At 39.0% G+C, this 22,232-nt stretch overlaps 1 protein-coding gene across 3 annotated transcripts in view; it reads right to left on the bottom strand.

The window, feature by feature from the left end:
• Window positions 1-16,878, bottom strand: part of LOC149137988 (protein LEO1 homolog) — a 51,286-nt gene extending 34,408 nt beyond the window's left edge. For 2 of the 3 annotated variants that reach the window (XM_089446449.1, XM_089446447.1), the window contains exons 1-5: window positions 16,647-16,878; window positions 15,922-16,038; window positions 15,247-15,572; window positions 14,618-14,741; window positions 14,171-14,359 (exon numbers count right to left, since the gene is read on the bottom strand). In XM_089446449.1, coding sequence (XP_089302575.1) covers window positions 14,171-14,359; window positions 14,618-14,741; window positions 15,247-15,572; window positions 15,922-16,032 — 750 coding nt within the window. In that variant the 5' untranslated portion in view covers window positions 16,033-16,038; window positions 16,647-16,878. The remainder of the gene's footprint in view (window positions 1-14,170; window positions 14,360-14,617; window positions 14,742-15,246; window positions 15,573-15,921; window positions 16,039-16,646) is intronic. The other variant, XM_089446448.1, reaches the window with a different exon arrangement.
• Window positions 16,879-22,232: the final 5,354 nt, after the last annotated feature.

Genomic DNA, 22,232 nt, shown 5'->3' on the forward strand with positions numbered 1-22,232 from the left:
AATCATCTCTATACTTCATGGAGATCCCTTGACCTAAGATATTACTATGGGCACTCAATTTAGACCTATTTTGAAAGGTAATGAAGCATCATATTACACCTTTTATGGAGCTGTTTTGGAAGAGCAGCCCCATTTGGAGGCTTTAAGTCACTATTTTGGAGGATCGATTTGCACTTTTTATGAGGTGGCTTGAAGATTGTTGAAAATAGTAGCGAGAAAGGTTCCTTGATTTGTGCCTTAATCAAAGGGACCTCAACGAGTTTCTCCTTGGCGTGCTCGAGTTCCCTATAAGTTAGATGAATTCCTATAATTTATGATTTGTTCCTAAAAGTTAGGACGAGTTATGAAGCAATTAACTAATGTACAAAAGTGGAAGGCCAAGTTTATTGTCTTCTAGTGTGAGTTAATTTGGGAAAAGGACAAGTGATTGAATCTCAAGTTCTAGAATTGAGATGAGACGAGTTGCATGAGTTAGTTCAAATCAATTAACTTATCAATCACAAAATCAATTTCCTATAATATACTTTGTCAAATTTAGCCATTTGAATTGCTTATAAGGAGGAACGAAGGCACAATTGTATTCATTCTTGAGCACGAGTTTTGTGTGTGAGCTTGTGAGAGAGCGAGTCAAGCAGGAGGCTTGTGCGAGTTGATAGAGGGAAGAATTGCCTTGGGAATGCGCTAGGAAATAGGAGGAAATTCCTAAGAAATAGGAGTTCCTTATGCACTAGGAAATAGGAGGCTATTTCCAGGATTTACGCAAGGATTTCGGGCTCATTCAGGCAAGGCAAGAAAGCAAGCAGATCAAGGGTCTTGCAGATTTGTTCAAGCTTAGTTCAAGCAAGGAGATCATTGTATTCTCTATTGAAACAAAGTTGTTTTGTAAGAGATTTATTGCTCATTCTTCTATTAATAAAATTTTCAAGCAAGGAAAGGGCTTTCCCAGTTGGGTTCCCTAGAAAAATTGCGTTGTTGAATTGTCTGATAGTGTCTTTATTTCTGTTCCTATTCCGCTGCAAAATAAGTGGAGAAATTATGTGTTTGTATGAAAAGAAATTAGTTTCACATTGTTCATATTAGCAGTTGCAGAATTTCGTGGATGCATGTTGATGAACAGGAGTGCTTTGTTGATGTGGCAATGCATTCTTTGGACTGCTGTTTTCATTCTGATTCCTAGGCATTTTCACCATTTTCAAGGCAGCTCACATATCCCGAGGTTTCGGTCACACCTTCCTAAGTATTTTTGGGCTATACATGCATACATGGACATCCTTATCACATGCTATGTGGAAGAGTGCAGAGTGCTCTTCCAAAATTGCATCTTTGAGCCTCCTTTCATTATTTATGAGGGCCAACCTGTCTCTTGAGAGACTATGACAACTATGGGGGTAACTTGGATGACTTGTATGGTTCACTTAGGTGACGTTTTGAAGTATCAATGCTTGGAGATAAGATGCAGCACTTACCTCAAACAATTAGCATGGTGTGGACATAACAACTTGAAGAATAATGAGCCAAACTTAAAGATCAACCCCATTGTATTTGGATGTCAATATGGCTGTTTGAGGGTTTCATGGTTAATTTTTAACTTGGAAAATCATCCCCGTGCTTCATGGAGATCCCTTGACCTAAGATATGACTGTGGGCACTCAATTTAGACCTATTTTGAAGGTAATGAAGCATCATATTACACCATTTATGGAGCTGTTCTGGAAGAGCAGCCCCATTTAGAGGCTTTAAGTCACTATTTTGGAGGATCGATTTGCACTTTTTATGAGGTGGCTTGAAGATTGTTGAAAATAGTAGCGAGAAAGGTTCCTTGATTTGTGCCTTAATCAACATTCCCTATAAGTTAGATGAATTCCTATAATTTATGATTTGTTCCTAAAAGTTAGGACGAGTTATTTAGCAATTAACTAATGTACAAAAGTGGAAGGCCGAGTTTATTGTCTTCTAGTGTGACTTAATTTGGGAAAAGGACAAGTGATTGAATCTCAAGTTCTAGAATTGAGATGAGATGGGTTGCATGAATTAGTTCGACTCAATTAACTCATCAATCACAAAATCAATTTCCTATAGTATACTTTGTCAAATTTAGCCATTTGAATTGCTTATAAGGAGGAACGAAGGCACAATTGTATTCATTCTTGAGCATGAGTTTTGTGTGTGAGCTTGTGAGAGAGCCAGTCGAACAGGAGGCTTGTGCGAGCTGATAGAGGGGAGAATTGCCTTGGGAATGCACTAGGAAATAGGAGGAAAATCCTAAGAAATAGGAGATCCTTATGCGCTAGGAAATAGGAGGCTATTTCCAAGATTTGCGCAAGGATTTCGGCCTCATTCAGGCAAGGCAAGAAAGCAAGCAGATCAAGGGTCTTGCAGATTTGTTCAAGCTTAGTTCGAGCAAGGAGATCATTGTATTCTCTATTGAAACAAAGTTGTTTTGTAAGAGATTTATTGCTCATTCTTCTATCAATAAAATTCTCAAGCAAGGAAAGGCCTTTCCCAGTTGGGTTCCCTAGAAAAATTGTGTTGTTGAATTGTGTGATTGTGTGATTGTGTCTTTATTTCTGTTCCTATTCCGCTGCAAAATAAGTGGAGAAATTATGTGTCTGCATGAAAAGAAATTAGTTTCACATTGTCCATATTAGCAGTTGCAGAATTTCATGGATGCATGTTTATGAACAGAAGTGCTTTGTTGATGTGGCAATGCATTGTTTGGACTGCTGGTTTCATTCTGATTCCTGGGCCATTTCACCTTTTTCAAGGCAGCTCACATATCCCGAGGTTTCAGTCACACCTTCCAAAGTATTTTTGGGCTATACATGCATACATGGACATCCCTATCACATGCTATGTGGAAGAGTGAAGAGTGCTCTTCCAAAATTGCATCTTTGAGCCTCCTTTCATTATTTATGAGGACCAACCTGTCTCTTGAGAGACTATGAAAAATATGGGGGTAACTTGGATGACATGTATGGTTCACTTAGGTGACTTTTTGAAGTATCAATGCTTGGAGAGAAGATGCGGCACTTACCTCAAACAATTAGGATGGTGTGGACATAACAACTTGAAGACTAATGAGCCAAACTTAAAGATCAACCCCATTGTATTTGGATGTCAATATGGCTGTTTGAGGGTTTCATGGCTAATTTTTGACTTGGAAAATCATCTCCACGCTTCATGGAGATCCCTTGACCTAAGATATGACTATGGGCACTCAATTTAGACCTATTTTGAAGGTAATGAAGCATCATATTACACCTTTTATGGAGTTGTTTTGGAAGAGCAGCCCCATTTGGAGGCTTTAAGTCACTATTTTGGAGGATCGATTTGCACTTTTTATGAGGTAGCTTGAAGATTGTTGAAAATAGTAGCGAGAAAGGTTCCTTGATTTGTGCCTTAATCAAAGGGACCTCAACGAGTTTCTCCTTGACGTGCTCGAGTTCCCTATAAGTTAGACGAATTCCTATAATTTATGATTTGTTCCTAAAAGTTAGGACGAGTTATGAAGCAATTAACTAATGTACAAAAGTGGAAGGCTGAGTTTATTGTCTTCTAGTGTGAATTAATTTGGGAAAAGGATGAGTTATTGAATCTCAAGTTCTAGAATTGAGATGAGACGAGTTGCATGAGTCACTTCAACTCAATTAACTCATCAATCACAAAATCAATTTCCTACAATACTTTGTCAAATTTAGCCATTTGAATTGCTTATAAGGAGGAACAAAGGCACAATTGTATTCATTCTTGAGCACGAGTTTTGTGTGTGAGCCTGTGAGAGAGCATGTCGAGCAGGAGGCTTGTGCGAGTTGATAAATGGAAGAATTGCCTTGCGAATGCGCTAGGAAATAGGAGGAAATTCCTAAGAAACAGGAGCTCCTTATGCGCTAGGAAATAGAAGGCTATTTCCAAGATTTGCGCAAGGATTTCGAGCTCATTTAGGCAAGGCAAGAAAGCAAGCAGGTCAAGGGTCTTGCATATTTGTTCAAGCTTAGTTCAAGCAAGGAGATCACTGTATTCTCTATTGAAACAAAGTTGTTTTGTAAGAGAATTATTGCTCATTCTTCTATTAATAAAATTCTCAAGCAAGCAAAGGGCTTTCCCAGTTCGATTCCCTAGAAAAATTGTGTTGTTGAATTGTGTGATTGTGTCTTTATTTTTGTTCCTATTCCGCTGCAAAATAAGTGGAGAAATTATGTGTCTATATGAAAAGAAATTAATTTCAAATTGTTCATATTAGCAGTTGCAGAATTTCGTGGATTTTCTACATGGTATCAGAGCAGTGAACAAAATCGACCAGCACACAAATTTCAGATTTGAGAGATGGCCACAGCAGGATTGAGAGATCAAGATAGACTTGATGGCGCCTTGAACTTTGGTGTTTGGAAAGTCCGGATGTCATTCTTGTTAGACGAGTTTGGACTGAAGGATTATGCAGAAAAAGGTATTGCAAAACCTTTAGATCCAAACCAGTTACGGCAGTTCCAAAGGGAGATGGCCAAGCCAAGATGATGATCCTAGATGGAGTTCGGGATCATATAGTTCTACATGTTTCTGGTAAGGATACCACAAAGGAAATGTCGGATGTCGCTGTGAAGTTATATGAGGATCCCTCCAAAAATCGTAAAATGATTCTCAAGGAAAAGTTGAAGAAAACCAAGATGCAAAGGGTGAGAACGTAACTTCCTATCTCACCAAAGTTTAGAACGTTCATGATGAGCTTGCAGCTATAAGGGAGAAACCATATGACAGAGAACTGGTGCGGGTTGCTACAGACTAGTTTACCAAGGAGTGGGCTACCTTCGTTCAAGGGATTACTGAATAAGATAAACTGCCAAATTGGGAACACCTGTGGAGTGATTTCATTCAGGAGTAACTCAAACTCAATCTTTTCGAGAGCAACAATGGCAAGGGGTCGAAGGTTGAGAAGGAAGAGTGTAAAGTTTTGTAGATGTTCTATGCTAAGAGCAATTTCACTTTTCTCACAGCAATCATACAAGTAGATAAGCAAAATGCAGATAGAACATATAAGCAGATCTTACAGAAGACAAATCAGAAACAAGAAAAATGAATGTGTTCGTTTCGGCGATCAACAGGATGCTTCAACCAGCAAAGTCTCCTTTGGTCAGCCAGCCCAGCATGTGTCACAACAACCCTCCTGGTAGCTCGTACTTTTAGGATGAGAGAGGAAGATGTGAGTTGAGTTGTGTTCAAATTCTCTCCAACTTTTCCTGTATATATATCCATCAATGAGGGTGTGTGACACATCTGTTGGGCATGTGAGCCTACATTACAAAACTGGCTGACCTTGCACATATAATTTATTAAGAATAATAAATTCAAAATATAAGTTCTGCTCATCGGATTAAGACTATTTTTATATGGATTTTACACCTCTCAGAAAGAGGAATCCAACAAAAATATTAGCCTCTTACTCTGAGCATCAGAACATGGAGTTTGGACCTAGTTGTCCAATTTTAACACTCCCTCTCAACTAGGGAGAACTCCATCTATTAGTGCAATTAACATCGTGAGTCATCCCGCCGAAACTTGCTTTGCTGGCTTCTTTATTTCAAAACAGAAGTGGGTCAGTCACAAAGACATCATTCCCCGACTGACATAATCAGTCCAGAGGTCCCAGACCTCACAAATCTTGATCCCAGATCAAGTGGTTGGACCATGCCATCCTAGATAGAGAGTACGGCAATCTCTGATGCGTCCATCAGTCTTTGCTAATAGTCTCTAGCTTTTCCACACCTCATTGGCCAAATGAGAGGTACTTCCCATGAGCCCTGAACTCAATGGGTAGGATGCAAACGGGGCACAGATTAAATGAGTGGCGAACCAGCTCAATAATCACAAGGGTGGGGCAGAAGCATTATGAGTGCTTATAGCTCCGAGAAGCTATCCCCAAAGCCCCCCAGAGCTCCCAGAGCTCATCGTCCAACAGGACCCATATCATAGGGTCTTTCCACGACACCAAGACTCTCACGGAAGGTTAGGAACTTGACCTTCCCCAGGGGCTTAGTGAGAATATCCGCGACCTGCTCATCAGTTCCTATATGATCGAGCCTTACGGCGCCTCGCTGTACCATATCCCGGATAAAGTGGTACCTGATATCAATATGCTTGGATCGGTCGTGGAACACAGGATTCTCAGTCATACGAATCCCACTCTGATTATCACAGAGTATTACAGTGGTATCTAGCACATGTTGGAACAGCTCACTAAAGAGCTTCCTCAACCAAACTGCTTCACAACAGGCCATACTAGCAGCAATGTATTCGGCCTCTGCGGTGCTCAAAGCCACCGACTTCTGCTTCCTGCTCATCCATGAGATCGAAGCAGAACCAAGATTGAAACAGCATCCAGATGTGCTCTTACGATCCACCACACTGCCAGCCCAATCGGCATCAGTATATCCCCGGAGTATCACACTCCCGGCAGTGTATCTCAGCCCATGGTTTATCGTGCCCCGAAGATATCTCAAAAGATTCTTGGCACCAACCCAGTGAAAATGATGAGGCTCAACCATCTGTTGACTCAAAGTATTCACTGCAAAACATATGTCCGGACGGGTGTTCACTAAGAACATCAAAGCTCCTATGAGTTGACGATACTCAGTAGGATTGGCCAAGATAGGCCCTGCAGCGCTGCCACTCAACTTTTTGAAGTTGAGTTCCATTGGTGTCGACACGGACTTACAATCCACCATCCCAAATCTTTCCAGAAGCTTCACAATATACTTTCCTTGAGAAAGGAAAATCTCTCCAGGTCTCTGCCAGACCTCCAGGCCTAGGAAATAGTGCATCAGTCCTAGGTCTTTCATCTCGAACTCAGCAGCAAGCTCCCTCTTACATTGATGAATGAGAGGGTCATCACCTGTCAGGAAGAGGTCGTCCACATACAGCACTAGAATGAGAGGCTTTCCTTCCTCAACCTTAAAGTAAAGGTTTGGATCAGCATTGCTTCGAGTGAAGCCCAGCTTCATCAAGTAACTATCCATCCTCTCATACTAAGCTCTGGGTGCTTGCTTTAACCCATAGAGGGCTTTCTTCAACCTGCAGACATAAGTGTCTCGATCTTGAACTTCAAATCCCAGAGGTTGTTCTACATACACCTCTTCCTTTATTGCACCATGCAGAAAAGCGGTCTTGACATCCATCTGATGAAGACTCCATCCTTGCGTAGCAGCAAGGGCTATGATGGATCGGATGGTGGTATATCGAGCCACAGGTGCAAATATATCGTCATAGTCAATTCCTTCCTTTTGAGAGAAGCCACGGGCAACAAATCTTGCCTTAAACTTTTCAGCACTCCCATCAGATCCATGTTTAATCTTGTAAAACCATTTAGCGGTGACAACAGATTTGTCCTTCGGTCTCGGGACCACATCCCAGACATCATTCTTCATAATAGCCTCATATTCTTCATGCATAGCATCCTTCCAGACTTGATGCTTGATGGCTTCCTCAAAAGATCCAGGTTCAGATTGTATAATAGTACTCATGGCAGCTAGATACCCTTGGTATCTACACGGCTTCTTGCTTTCTCGAATGTTCCCCTTGGGGCAGCATGACCCTCAGCATCTTCGAGGGTGTCCCTGAGCCATGATGGCCTCTTTCCTAGACAAGGGGAAGGATCAATAGGGTCCATTGGCCCCTCAACATCAGGCATAGTCTCATCCTGGGGTTCTTCCAGATTTCCAAGTCTTTCTTCATGGTTTTCTTCAGATCTAGGAAGATCTACTACTTTCTTCAGGGAAGCATCTTCGTCAAAAGTGACATCATGGCTTATCTCTACTTCCCTTTGACCAGGTACATAGACACTATATGACTTAGAAGTCTCACTGTAGCCCACAAACATTCCTTTCTTCCCAGTAGCATCCAGCTTACTTCTCTTTTCTTTCGGCACATGAAAATAGACAGGACATCCAAAAATTCTAAAATGTGAGACATCAGGTTTCTTACCAGAGAAAACCTCTTCGGGAGTTTTGGAGTCCAAAGCGGAATGAGGGCATCGGTTTTGAATGTACACAGCAGTATTTGCAGCTTCTCCCCACAGAAACTTTGGAAGACCCTGGTCACATAGCATGGCACGGGCAGCTTCCACAATAGTCCTATTCTTGCGTTCAGCAACACCATTCTGCTCGGGAGTATATGCAGTGGTAGTCTCCCTCTTAATGCCAGCTTCTAATTACAACAGAAGTCAACACTTTGACTTTTGATATCTACAGAGATCAGTTGAAGACATATTGCTTCAACTGATTCTCTAAGGTGACTGCTTCAGCTATCCATTTCGTCCATTAGTTGCATCTTACAGTGGAGCACCATCTCATCTGCCTTCATCATCATGCTGCCCATTATTCTGCATTTTCCATTATTATGCAACCCTATTCATCATCATGCTACATGCTGCCCATGCTAATATGAATCATCATTATGTTGCTGCCTTAAGGTTGTCTTATGTGCCACGCTGTCACTTACAATACGCAAAGGTTTACATGTTGTCCATCTAGACTACCTCACACTGTCAACAGGCTTGTGACAACGTTTGAGAGGCTCATCCTTAATGAGATCGGGATTGCATCTTTGAGTTCTGATATTATAACCAAGAATTACTACTGAGGATATATGAGCTAGCAAGAGCTCAGATCAATACACAAATATATATTGAACTATATGTATGCCAAAATATGCTTTGGCCCAGAACGTAAGAGAGTTCTAGCTGCATATATTGACAGCGTATATGGTGCTCTTCATGCGTATGACTCTATTACAAGACTGTGTTCTTCATTACAGGACTGTATCTCCATGCTATGCGTATATCATGACTGTCTTCCCTTACAGCGGTACTACAACATGTATATTACTATGTATATATATATTTCCATTTGCTGCATATATGTACCTCAGTTATGTGCCATTTGCTGCGTATATATTGCCTGCGTATACGTAGTCATTGGAGTGTTGCTGCAATGACTGCGTTATATTAACAGTGAACTATATGTACAACGTATTAATGTTTCATATACCTTGATGTGTAGGTTATCTCGATGATCAGCGTGTATATATTTACTGTGGCTAGCAATGCATATACATACAACGAGCAGCGTATACTGTGGCTAGCAATGCATATACATACAACGAGCAGCGTATACTGTGGCTAGCAATGCATATACTATGGCAAGGTCTTCATTTCCAGCAGCTTCGTTATTCCTCAACTGCGGCTACCCTTCCTTTACTGCGGTTGTCACAGTTATAATTTGCCATAAATATGTAGAATGGCCATACCTGTTCCAAACCGTAAAATGGCCATCCCTGTTCCAGACTTCATGAAGAATGGGCATACCTGTATAGCGTATATATGTATAGAATGGCAGAGGAATGCGTGAACAGGTCTTGTTGACTCACTGCGTCTTATTGACCCATTGACTGCGTTTGTATTTCTTCATAAGCCTGTTGCTTATGATTGCGTATGCATTCTTCATTGACTGTGAGGGATCTCGACGATGGTTTCATTACTGCGGCTGACTGTATCACTGCGGCTATCATGTTATGCATGCGGCTCTACCTGCGGTTCTTCCGTGCTCGTTATCACTGCGGCTACATGCCTTTCGAGTCTTTGCAGGAGAGCCGTCTTGAACTGGCGAACACCTCTGCCGCTTGACGTGGGATTGAGCTTATGGGCTCTTTCGAATGCATAGAACCGGCAGAGGAATGCAACTCGAGGTCTTTCAGGCTCAATCTCATTCGCCACACGAAGGATCGTTGCGATGTCGCGGAGCTTCGGAGGGACGACTTCACTGTCAATTGCCGATTCAGAAATGTTCGCCATTGTGTTCGACCTCGCCAGAGGCCGAGGCGGCTGCTCGCTCAAACTTGAACCAATCGCCGCCATTTTCTTCTCTTCTCTTCTCGACAAGAAGCACTGTGAATCAACCCTACTCTGCTACTAAATACTGGGCTGAATCCGACCTTCAGTCATTTTGCACAGAACATTCATTCACGTGATATACCCAAAATGGGAGAGCCACCTGTTTACCTGTGCGAAGTAGCAGCAGCAAAGCAAACGAAAGCAACGTATTGCAATGTGCTGCGGTGGATAAAGTAATTGATTCCATTCTCCTTTTCCACACATTTTCATTTCTTGCGTATACATAACTCCAGCATATGACTGCCAGAACCTCCTCTGCGTTATATATGTGTTTTCATCGTATACATAACTCCTTGCACAGCGTATACATAACTCCAGCGTATGATTGCATAGCGTATGACTTCATGACTGCGTTCTCCCTTAGGGCATCATACTAGGCCGGCGTGATCTAGTGTGAATCTCCTTCTTCAAAACCCAAGACGTGGAGAGGAGATCACTTGAAGTGAGTTTGTCTTCACCTCAGCTCTGATACCATGTAAAGTTTTGTAGATGTTCTATGCTAAGAGCAATTTCACTTTTCTCACAGCAATCATACAAGTAGATAAGCAAAATGCAGATAGAACATATAAGCAGATCTTACAGAAGACAAATCAGAAACAAGAAAAATGAATGTGTTCGTTTCGGCGATCAACAGGATGCTTCAACCAGCAAAGTCTCCTTTGGTCAGCCAGCCCAGCATGTGTCACAACAACCCTCCTGGTAGCTCGTACTTTTAGGATGAGAGAGGAAGATGTGAGTTGAGTTGTGTTCAAATTCTCTCCAACTTTTCCTGTATATATATCCATCAATGAGGGTGTGTGACACATCTGTTGGGCATGTGAGCCTACATTACAAAACTGGCTGACCTTGCACATATAATTTATTAAGAATAATAAATTCAAAATATAAGTTCTGCTCATCGGATTAAGACTATTTTTATATGGATTTTACACCTCTCAGAAAGAGGAATCCAACAAAAATATTAGCCTCTTACTCTGAGCATCAGAACATGGAGTTTGGACCTAGTTGTCCAATTTTAACAAAGAGGATAATTTTGCTATGTTCCAACACGACTCCGATGCAGGGAGACACGAGTGTAGGGAGACGTGTGGGAGTACCCTCAAATTTTAGGGAAATTTCGGCGGTTCAGGTGGACAACGTGGTATATAATTTTTAATTATATATATATATATATACACACACACACACACATTTCAAGTTCATATTCAACAATGAAAGCATAAATAGTCCCAGGGGGCGGCTCAATTGGTTAATTCGAGAATGTGAAATCGATGAAACTCTAAATACCCAGGTTCAAAATTCAAATCCCCCCTGTTGTGATCCGGTCTACGAGGAGGAGGACATATCATAGCTCCCCATAGGTTTATTGGTAGTTACGTGTCAGGCGAGCTGTTGGGTTCCTTTGGGTTACAAATAACAAACTAATGAAAGCATAAATAGACTAATAGCAATACATTCATTCACACATAAAATTTAAATTCATAATTGAATTAAATAGTCGCATACATTGATCCATCCTCATCATTCATCCATACCATGAGATTCCATAATGAAATATTAAAACACATTGATCCATATCATTCATCTTTCATCATTCTATAATCTACATTGATTTAAAAATTAAATTCATCATTCATCATTCATCATTCTAGAAGAGCTTGATGGCATGCAAGAGAGCAGAGCTCAAGAGCAAGAGAGCATAGCTCGACGACGGACAAGAGAGCACAACTCGATGGCAGGCAAGAGAGCACAGCTCAACGGCAGGCAAGAGAGCACAGCTAGACAGCGGGCAAGAGATCACAGCTCGACGGAGGGCAAGAGATCATAGCTCGACGGCGGCAAGAGAGCACAGCTCGACGACGGCAAGAGAGCACTCAGCAAAGCTTGAAGACAGGTAAGAGAATTTGGGAAATGAATAGGTAAGTTAACCTCGATAAATTTTAACTTTTTGACTTTTTAGTTTTGTTTTATTTTTCATTTTTTTTTTTAAGTTTTGTTTTTTTCTTTTTAAGTGTTTTAATATGTGAACTTTCAAAAAAAATATTATTAAGTGTTATTAGACAAATTTGAGGGGGGACGCCCAAAAGCACCCCTTTTGGGGAGTCAGGTCCTACACACAGGGGAAACGCACCCCCTGCGTCTCCCCACGACATGGGGAAACACACCCCCAAACACCCCCCTGTCCTAAGTACGTGGGGTGTGAGGGGTATGTGCACCCAACCCATGGAACACTGGAATTTTTCTCTTGCGGGTAAGGCCAAGGGCAAGAAGAACCAAGGAGAGGCCAAGTCCAATCAAAAGGGCAAGAAGAAGGATCTAAGCAAGATCAAGTGCTTCCATTGCCATGAGTTTGGACAATATGCCACTAGGTGTCCTAAACAAAAGGAGTCCAGTAAGGATCATATAGTTGCATTGGCAAAGGTAAATGCATTTTTTCCCAGTTTGAAAAAAAAATCTCATTGATAGCTTGCATGGCCAGCTCGACAAATAGCAATATATGGTATATTGATTCAAGAACATCCTTCCACATGACCGGGAACAAGAAGAGTTTCAGCCACCGAAAGGAGAAGGACATGCAGTTTTAGATTGAGCTAGGAGATGATGGTCAATATGCAGCTAGAGGAGTTAGTACTGTCAATTAATCCATTTCATCTCAGAGATGTTATCTATGTTCCAGGATTGAGGCAGAATCTCGTTTTGGTAGCTAACCTTGAGGACAAGGGATATGATATCATCTTCAGCAAAGGTAAGGCTTACCTCCAACACTAAGCTAGGCCTAAGGAATCATGAGATATAATATTATTTTATTGTAAAGGAAGTTTAGCATCATTTATATAACAAATGCACTTCCTTAATTGTACTAATGGTTGGATCTTGGAGAGCTCTCTCTTATTGAAGCCTAATCAATATATCTTTCCTAGAGCATTTATGGTGTTAAGGGTTCTTTCTTTGTGGACGAATGTTGTCAACTATTGAAGCTTTTCCTACATGATTTTATTTTGGTGCATGAAAATTAATGGTGGAACGTTCAAATCTTCTACGAGCCTTTCAAGATCAATTCATTAAAGGATAACTTTATCACTTGGAAGGAAGAAGTTTACGTTTTGTTTGCATTCTTCCTTTATTGATTTGATGAACATTTGATACCATGTTTTGCTCTTCCTTGTGGTTCCTTCGTTGAAGTATTACGCGATTTCATCAAGTCATAGTTGACTTTGGATGGTGAAGGTTGCCTTCCATTGAAGCCCCTTCTTGTAGACCTTATGTTCATTGTAGATGTTATTTGGTTGAGGGATTGTTTAGCCTTGTGGTTCTAGTCTCAAATCCTAATTCCTGAAGGAAATAAGCCAACTCCTTGGAGGGTTTTCTCCTACACCTCATTGCCATTTGATTCACCTTGACTCCGTTGGCCTTGTTGGATTTAGCACTGATCTCTATGTCCTTCCATCAGTTATTATAGCATAAAGTGTGAGAAAGCATTGTTATGAGCCCAAGAGCTGTATTTTCAGAGTACTGTTATGATGTTTTAACATTAAGTAATTGTTGTGTTGCATGTTTTCAGCTGAATAGAGTTTAGTCATTCTACGAATTGTTGAGCAACACAACCTTATGGTGTCTTCTGTCGAGAATTTCTTGTCGTGATCATTTAAGTATTTGATGTTCATTCAGATTTGAAGTCCTTCCTGTGACATGCTAGCACTCGCACTTGTGGACACAAGCCACTACACGCAACAGCAGTTGGGGACAGGTTCAAGTCCTGGGTGACTTTGGGAGAATAGATACCTCCCATTCGCAGCTGCTTAGCCAAAAAGTCACCAAAATGACTTGTGCTAATGGACACCTCATAAAGCTAAATCTGGGCACATTAACCTCAACCACGATAAGAGGAAGTTTGTTCAAAATAAAAACCTATAACAGATCTGAGTTGTCTACAGTGACACAGATATCTGCTGTTGTTGTAACAGAGAAGAACAGTACGACACTTTAATTAAAAAATAAAAGCCAGTGGATTTTGACTGCCTCTTAAAGGGACCAATATAAAAGATTAATGTGAAAATGACCGCTGTTGTTGATAAAACTCCAAGTATTTTGAATGGTGGTGCACAGTCCATGAACTGCATCCACTTTTGAACTTCCAAGTACAAGAGAAGAAAAGCGGATCCAAGTTGCACGAAAGGTGAAAATCTGGACTAGGTAAAATTTATGTCTGACAAAACATCTCTGGTGATTCACCTTGTCTGGTTGACCTGGAGGTGGGCGTAATGGAAACTCCAGCTCTAAGGGAGGACCTACTGGTTTCTCCTTTTGCCTTTGCTCGTATTGTTGTTCGTCTTCTGATTCATACTGATCCACTTCATCGTGTATTATATCTTCCGGATGTAATCCCCTTTGTTCACTTCCTCCCTCCTCTGAAGCAGCCCTCTGCAAATTAATAAAGAAATCAATTTCATTAAACATTATTTATACCACCATGCAGTTCAGTGAACATAAATATGCTATTATAGAAATAAGACGTGTCAATGGGAGTGCTGGCAAACAGTTCCAATCAGTCTAGACTTTAACCTATAAGAAACATTATTAAACAAAAGTGTAGACAATCCTTACTCATCATGTTCTAACAATGATTGAATATAATATTTGATTATATTTCTATCATGAGTTGAACATCTTTGTACTTACACCCGCACTTTGCATTGGACTATGCTGAGCAGCATATTCTGGTTGTTCTTCCTCGTCAGAATAACCAAAAACATCACGCATATCTGCTGCTGAACGAGTTACATGGTGACCATCACCTTGATCACTGAGTTCCACAAAGAAATAAAATTTATGTCATAGAAACTAAATGAAGTGATTTCTTCATGTCTGGTTTTGGATCACAATATAAATAAGAAACAGTTATTCTAACTAGTAAAACACATTGTCCAGATGAAAATCTAGCCTTTATACTAGAAGGAAAGAAAATGTCCTGATTAAATCAAGTTGAGTTCTGCATAAATTCAATATAGCAACCAGAGACATCTAGCAATGTACTTGAATCTAGTTCATTGTTACATTATAGTGACTTATCAAAAATGACAACCTGCACCAGCTCTTGTTATATGGATAACCAAATACCTGGAAGCAAAACAAGCAAGCAAGGAAGCAAAACAAAAGGAATAAGTTTTAGCCTACTATAATATCTTCTTCCTACAAAAGCTGGAGGCATACGATTTAAAAAACGGCTCCCTCCACCAGATGATTAGGCAGACAGTAGCAGTAGCCACATTAAATAAATGCTAAATTGTAATGTGCAAGACTTGAATCACCTTAGTTCTCTGACTTGTTCAACTTCTCCATCCTCATCCTCTAGATCTTTTTGTTCATGAGATCTTTCAGAGACACTTAGACTGATTTCTTGTCTTCTACTGGTTGCCTCTCTTGCATCATATCCTTCTGCATCACTCTCTGCTTCCTTTCCTTCACTCTCAACCCTTTGATCGCTAATATCTCTTTCTGGTGAACTTCTAACCATTTTTTCTTCACTCTCTTCTCTTTCGGGTTCGGTATCTGCTCTTTCTCCTTCACTTTCAACATCAACTTCCCCTTCCCCTTCAACGTCAGCTTGGCCTTCAGCTTCCCCTTCGCCTTCATCCTATGATGCAAGTTACATTACCAGAAGCAAATCCATCAGGCTCAGTTACACATGATAAGCAAAGCATGGAGGGGAAGATATGATATTATATGAATTGAAAAGGAAAATTAATTGCAGATTTCAGACCTCTGTCAAATCCCAGAAGTTAATATTGACATTTATTAGGTCTCTAAATCCAAGTCCATAAAACTTTAATATGGTTCAAACAAAGCATTTCTCGGATTTCCATTCCCTGATAGCACAGGAGCTTTCTCTAATATCACCCCACATTTTGAGCATTCGACAGACTACAGGAACACAGGAACAAATAATAAGTATGATAATAATTTGTAGGTGCAGATTAACTCACGGAAACATATGCTGATTGTCGAACAGCTTCTTGCTCGGAGTCTACTTCATCCTCTGATTGGTCTTCTCCAAACAAATTCTGCATCATTTCTTGGCGTCTCTCTTCCCCCATGATGGCCTGTTTCATGGATTTTGATATTAATATACTCAGAAAAGTATAATACACAAACTTCCATTGCAATCAGTTCTTCCAAAAAACAAGTCCTCTACGACATCCTAGCAACCTTGACAACTTGTAAACCAAACAAAAGAAAAATAAAGATTTCTAGCAAGCTTGAAAACTTAGTAAGACCTTGAATAATAAATGTTTTTAAAAAGGCTCCTGAGGACATGGAATCTATCATTTTAAAAAATAATATTAACAGGCCATTCAATTGACGCATAAGGGTCAATCTGGGAACGCATTTGTAGTAGAAGCCCAAATGCCTATCGAATATGATACCAAGGACTATAAGAGGCAAAAAACCCCAAGGTAGATGCCCATTGTATCCAGGGCATGTAAAAAAACATTGTCGGAGAGTTTCTGATAATTTCATTTCACCAAAAGCCCTCTGATTTTGTGCCTCAATGAATCATTTACATGCAATTCAATTAATGTTGCCCACATTTTTACAGTCTCGATTAATTCAATAAAATCAACATCTCACTTATTGTAGTTTAAGGGACAATCCTTCTGATAATCTTCGGAACAACAAAACACTACATAGGTTCTGAAATAAAGCACACCTCGTATGAATAACCCCCCGGCCGAGGGAAATAGGCGAATGAGGCAGACCTTGATTGTTTGCTTGAGGTTAGTAAAGCACGCTTTGATGGTTTGCTTGAAGATAGTAAAACACCCTTGCTGGCAGGTTACAGAGATTCACGGACCTGAAAATTTGATCGGAATTTCGTTTTGGAAATCTGGATTCCAAAAACCTTCCCAGTCTTTACCCTTTATTTATTTATTTATGTTCGAATACAATGGTTTATTTAACTTTTTCAATTTATGGTATGGACTATGTTTTTTACTAAGCTTCTCAATTCTTCGTTCATATGTCCGCACCCGTAATTTCTGCAAATGAAAGTTTCATTATTTGTGGGTTAACACATCTTATCGATTTTTTTAATTGGTTGAAAGTTTCATTATTTGTGGGTTAACACATCTTATCGATTTTTTTAATTGGTTATACGTGGAGTGAAAAATATTATTTTTTATTGGTTATATATTTTAAACAGAGTTTTTTGGGTAAAAATTATATGAAAGAATTTTTTGTCAACATTTTTCGAACCAACAAGTGTGATTCATCATCAAGACCAGATGAAGAGCAAGGGCAGACCATGGCAAAGGCTTAAATATTGAGCAATGTAGAGACATAATTTCAAGTAGCAGCTATATTTAAACAATAATGTTTAAATTATAATATTAATTTATTAATATATTAAAAACAAATACTATTAAGTAACAACTATATTAAACAGCTAGCTTTTGAAAAATTATTTAAATAATGATATTATTTCATTAATTTATTAAAAATATTAATAGGTAATGGCTATATTAAACAGTTAGTTTTTGAAAAATAATATTTAAATTAATTTATTAAAACTAAATAATACTGGTTCTTGAAAAATAATATTTAAAAGTTTATTAATTTATTAAAATATTAATATGTAAGGGCTATATTAAATGGCTAGTTTTTGAAAAATAATATTCAAATTAATTTATTAAAACCAAATATTACTAGTTTTTGAAAAATAATATTGAAACTGTGATATTAGTTTATTAATTTATTAAAAACAAATAATGATGATGATGGTTAACGTCCACTGAGACCAAACTTTGGTCTATCAGACCTAAAGAAACCTAAAGAAACGAATTATTTAGTTTGATTTAAGATTTTATTCCCATGCTCAAAAAGCTTGGAGAGAAGTCTCCCGAGCTCATTGTAATTTTGACAACGTAAAAGGCTAGGAAGGTCAATATTGCAACAAAGATTTTGAAACTGAGATCTAATGTGGTTGTACGCGGGGCACTCTAAGAGGAAGTGATTTTCATCCTCGATGTTCGTAGTCTCACAGAGATGGCAGAACCTTTCCATCCATGGTGTTTTAGGAACTGCCCAATGATCCGTTTCACTATGGAGCTCATGAGAGTTCGTTCTAATATTGGCTATATTAATTTTCTTCTTTGAGCTAGTTAAAACAGAGAGATACTTTTGATCTTCTAGGGTGGGGTTGATGACCTCCTTATAATATCTTAATTTTCTTTTAGCTGCTAAATCTTTCTCACACCACATTTTATCTTTGAACTTAGAAGTAACATATTTTTAATGTTATTAATGTTTTGCAATGTAACATTCTTGTCGATCTCCCAATGGTTTAACCAGACCCAGGTGTCTTTATACCAACCTCGTTTGAGCCTTAGGTGGTTTTGGCTAGAATTTAAAGCTAGCTTAGGAAGTCTATGGTCTCCTATGTTTGTGAGTGTGTGCCTATACAACAAAACCCTAGTCATAGCTAGGCTCTCGATAGGGGAAAGACCCACTTCTATAAGGAGAATAGGATAGGGTGTGTTGCTTTTAATTTTGAGGTTATATGTTATAAAACGCTTCTAGATTTGCTCAATCTTTCTCCAGGATACTCTAGAGATGTTACAACCCCAAACCTCACATCCATATAAGATAACCAGAGTGACTAAAGTTTCAAAGAGGAACTTCTTTCTATCCCACATTACGAGGTTTGTCGTTTTACAATTATTTTCAAGACCAAAATAAGTTTTTCATCCCCCATTAATCCTTTTCTCAATGCTATAGTTCCAGTTGAGCTTGTGATGAATATCAATTCCTAGGTACTTGTAGGAAGACACTTCCTCCAAGTTACTATTGTCATACATAAAATTAGCGTAAGTGTCCTTCTTGGATTTGATAATCATAACTTTTTTTTTGTCAGTTTTAACAATCATACCCATGGTAGAGCAGAAATCCTTAAAAAGTATAAGTTGCTTATCAAGATCAAATGGGCATGTTGCGAGAAGAACAATATCGTCAGCGTAGAGAAGAAGGATGATGACTATCCTAGCTAAGATCGTGCAAGCACATCCTGCTTCCTCTAAACAACCTTCTAGCTTGTCAATGTAAATGCCAAATAGGGTAGGGGAGAGGGGGCAACCTTGTTTAACTCCAATATTACACTTAATATCTTTCGACCACCCCTCATTGCTCTTTAACTTGGCAATTACATTCTCATATAATGTTATAGCGACAACTCTCAACTCAAAAGGAACCTTTAGCTCTTCTATCCAATCCCTTTTGTTGCTTTGTGGACTTGGCTAGGAGAGGACTGATCATAATTGTCCGATAATTAGGTGGTCTATTGTTGAGCGCTGCTTTCTAAAACCCACTTGACCTTTAGCCTGCTTACCTTCACTTTCAAGCCATATGCTCAACTTCCTTTCCAAAATAATACCATATAACTTGGCTAGGAGAGGACTAATCATAATTGTCCGATAATTAGAGGGGTTATTTGTATCCCCACTTTTAAAAATAGGGATAATGAGGCTTTGAGTCCATGGATTAGGGAACCCTTGCTTGACTGCTTGATTGAAAAGCTTGTGAATGTAGGGGATGCGGACAAGACCTCCAATTTTTAAGATTTCTACCTAGTAACCTTCAATGTCCTTAGCTTTCCCATTAGCCAAGCGATTAACCCCAAAATCAATGTCTTCTAATGAGAAAACTTCTTTCATTGTCGGCAGGGTTTCAAAGTGATCCATGACATTTGGAGATTCATAAAGCTTTTTAAGCTAGGAATTCCAGTCGTGTAAAGCAATTTTATTATTATCTTTAGTTTTCCTAGTTAGAATCTGCCTCTAGAATTTCTTAGGAGCTACCTTAGAGAGGTGTAAGAGATTCTCTTGTCTTTTACGAATCTACTACTTTTTTTTCATTTTCGTTAGGGCTTTGTATATTTTTATCTTGCCAATTTTAAGAGATTCGTCAACAACTTCCTTAATTGCTTTCCTCGCACTTTTACAATCTTTGTCATACCATGGGTTGGTTTTGCTATTTCTTTTATAACTTGAAACTTCAATTGAGAACTTGTTAATAGAATATGAGAGGGTTGTAGTAAATTTATGATAGAGATCTTTTATGTTGTCTATACTGGATAAAGGAAGCAAATTAGTTTTTAATTCATTTAGAAAGAGATATTTTTTATTTCTATCAAAGATTAACTTCTTTTGGCTATAAGGATTATCTTCTATGGGATCTCTATGCATGACAAAATTGAGAGTTATAAGTAAAGGCCTATGATCAGAGTCAAGCTCATGGTCGTTTAAGATGGCAAAATTTGTTATTTCGTTGTATAGAGGGAGATCGGAGATAACATAGTCTACCACGTTGCTACCAAGCCCATGGATGTAGGTCATCTGGCTAGAATTGGGCTACTTCTTTAGACCATTGCAAATTATGAGATCCTGAGCACTACAAATCTTGACTAGCTCCGACCCAAACAAATTCTCCCAAGGTCTTCAGAGCTCCTTTTGTACCGGCTAGCCAGAGGAAGGTCTTTGTCTAACCAAAGAGGATTAGGGTTGGAATGATTGCTTAGAAGAATAGCTTGGTTGCTTGAAGTTCGAGCATTAAAGTCACCCACTAAAAGGATATTGCCTTCATTCCTTAGGTTAGAAATATCATTCTCTAAATCATTGTAAGGACTAACTTTATCCAGACTCTTTTCTTATAGAAGTTAGAATTGATGGGGGGAAATAATAGATTGCTATGTAGGTCTTTTTATCATAAATGTCAGTAATTTCTATCCAACTATATTGGTTGTATGGGTCGTTTTTATAAATCCTAACATGGGGACCAATGCCTCTATGAGAGGATCGCTTATTCCAGGTAGACCATAATGTAAAGCCATCTATGTTAGGGACCTTAGATTCTTCGTGCTCCCAAGTTTCAACGAGCAAAGTAATATCAACATCATTCAAGATCCAACTTAGTTTGGGGTCTTTGTTCCATGGAAAGCCCCGATAGTTCCAAGAAAGAATCTCGAGCATGTTGAATTGCTATTTATTATTATCTTTTTGGTTTCTATCTCGAATAACGACTTTTCTATTTCTGATTATTGCCCATTTTCCTTCCTTCCTAGATTCCTTTACCTTTTGAACCTCCGTTCTTCATTTATAAATATTCATGTTCCTTTTAGACTTGATGTTTTACTAAGTATGCCATACTTAAGGTTAGTAGAGCTCACCTTTATTCGGATCAGCCTTCCTTTTTTCTCAGTTAGTTTCCTCAACCTTGTTGCTTCTGTGAGACACGTTGTTTCAATTTGTAATATGTTATGTAATTCTGTCTAGCTATGGCTAAAGTATCCTTGTCTACCTCCTCTTTCAAACCGAAGATTATAAGGTTCAAGGCCCTTTTGTTACGCTCATGGTCTAATTCTATCAATTTTTTCATTTCATCTTTAATTGGTTTGATATCTAATTTACCTGCCACACTATTTAGGGTGAGGTGGCTATTAACTTTTTCTTCTAGCTCTTTAATCGTGTCCTTCATTTTAAGACTCTCTAGAGTATCAGCATCTACTTGTTGGGATGTTTGGTTCATATCTTGGTTTTGTTTTTCTATAACCTGCAACCTAGTCTCCATTGCCTCCATCTTATTCTCCAATAGTTCTATTTTATTTTCTATTTGTTTTTGGATCTTGTCTTCAAGAGATGTGAATTTATTTTCCAGCATGGCTGCTAACTCTGTTTGTAGCTTGACTTCTCTTTCTTCTCTATGTTTTTCTAAAGACTCTATATACTCATAGAGGCTCTGTAGAGTAACTATGCTAGGTCTACCTTTGGTAACCTTTGGTAATTATGGTGAAAGAAGAAAGATAGAAAGAAATTATTTTAACGTCCACGAGGCTAAAATAGCCTATGGGACAGATTGCTTCTTCATCTGCTTAATGTATTTGGCCCTTTTTCTGTGAAGCTTCACAATAAATGCTCCCAGCTTCTCGACAAACCCCTCACTAAATAGATTATCCCATGAGCTAGCTACTAGCATATCTGCATAACTTTCTATGTTGTCTTTGAAGGCCTCACATTCTAAAATGAAATGTTTTTTTGTTTCCACTTTTCCAGAAGAACAAAAATCCACACCCTTTCCTCCCACACTTCCTTTGGTCTTTTCCAGCACCCTGTTTCACAACAGAGTTGATGAGAATTAGTCCTTAACTGAGCAATAAGAATTTTGGCTCTCCAAGAAATATTGGCCTCTATGTATGTTTTTGGTTGATGATTATGAGTGGGATTAAACACTTCAATATAGTAATTTT

The sequence above is a fragment of the Pinus tabuliformis genome, chromosome X (genome assembly GCF_031772625.1).
Source record: "Pinus tabuliformis cultivar Carrire ecotype Pingquan chromosome X, CPIR1, whole genome shotgun sequence".
In the NCBI taxonomy this organism is placed as follows: Eukaryota; Viridiplantae; Streptophyta; class Pinopsida; order Pinales; family Pinaceae; genus Pinus; species Pinus tabuliformis.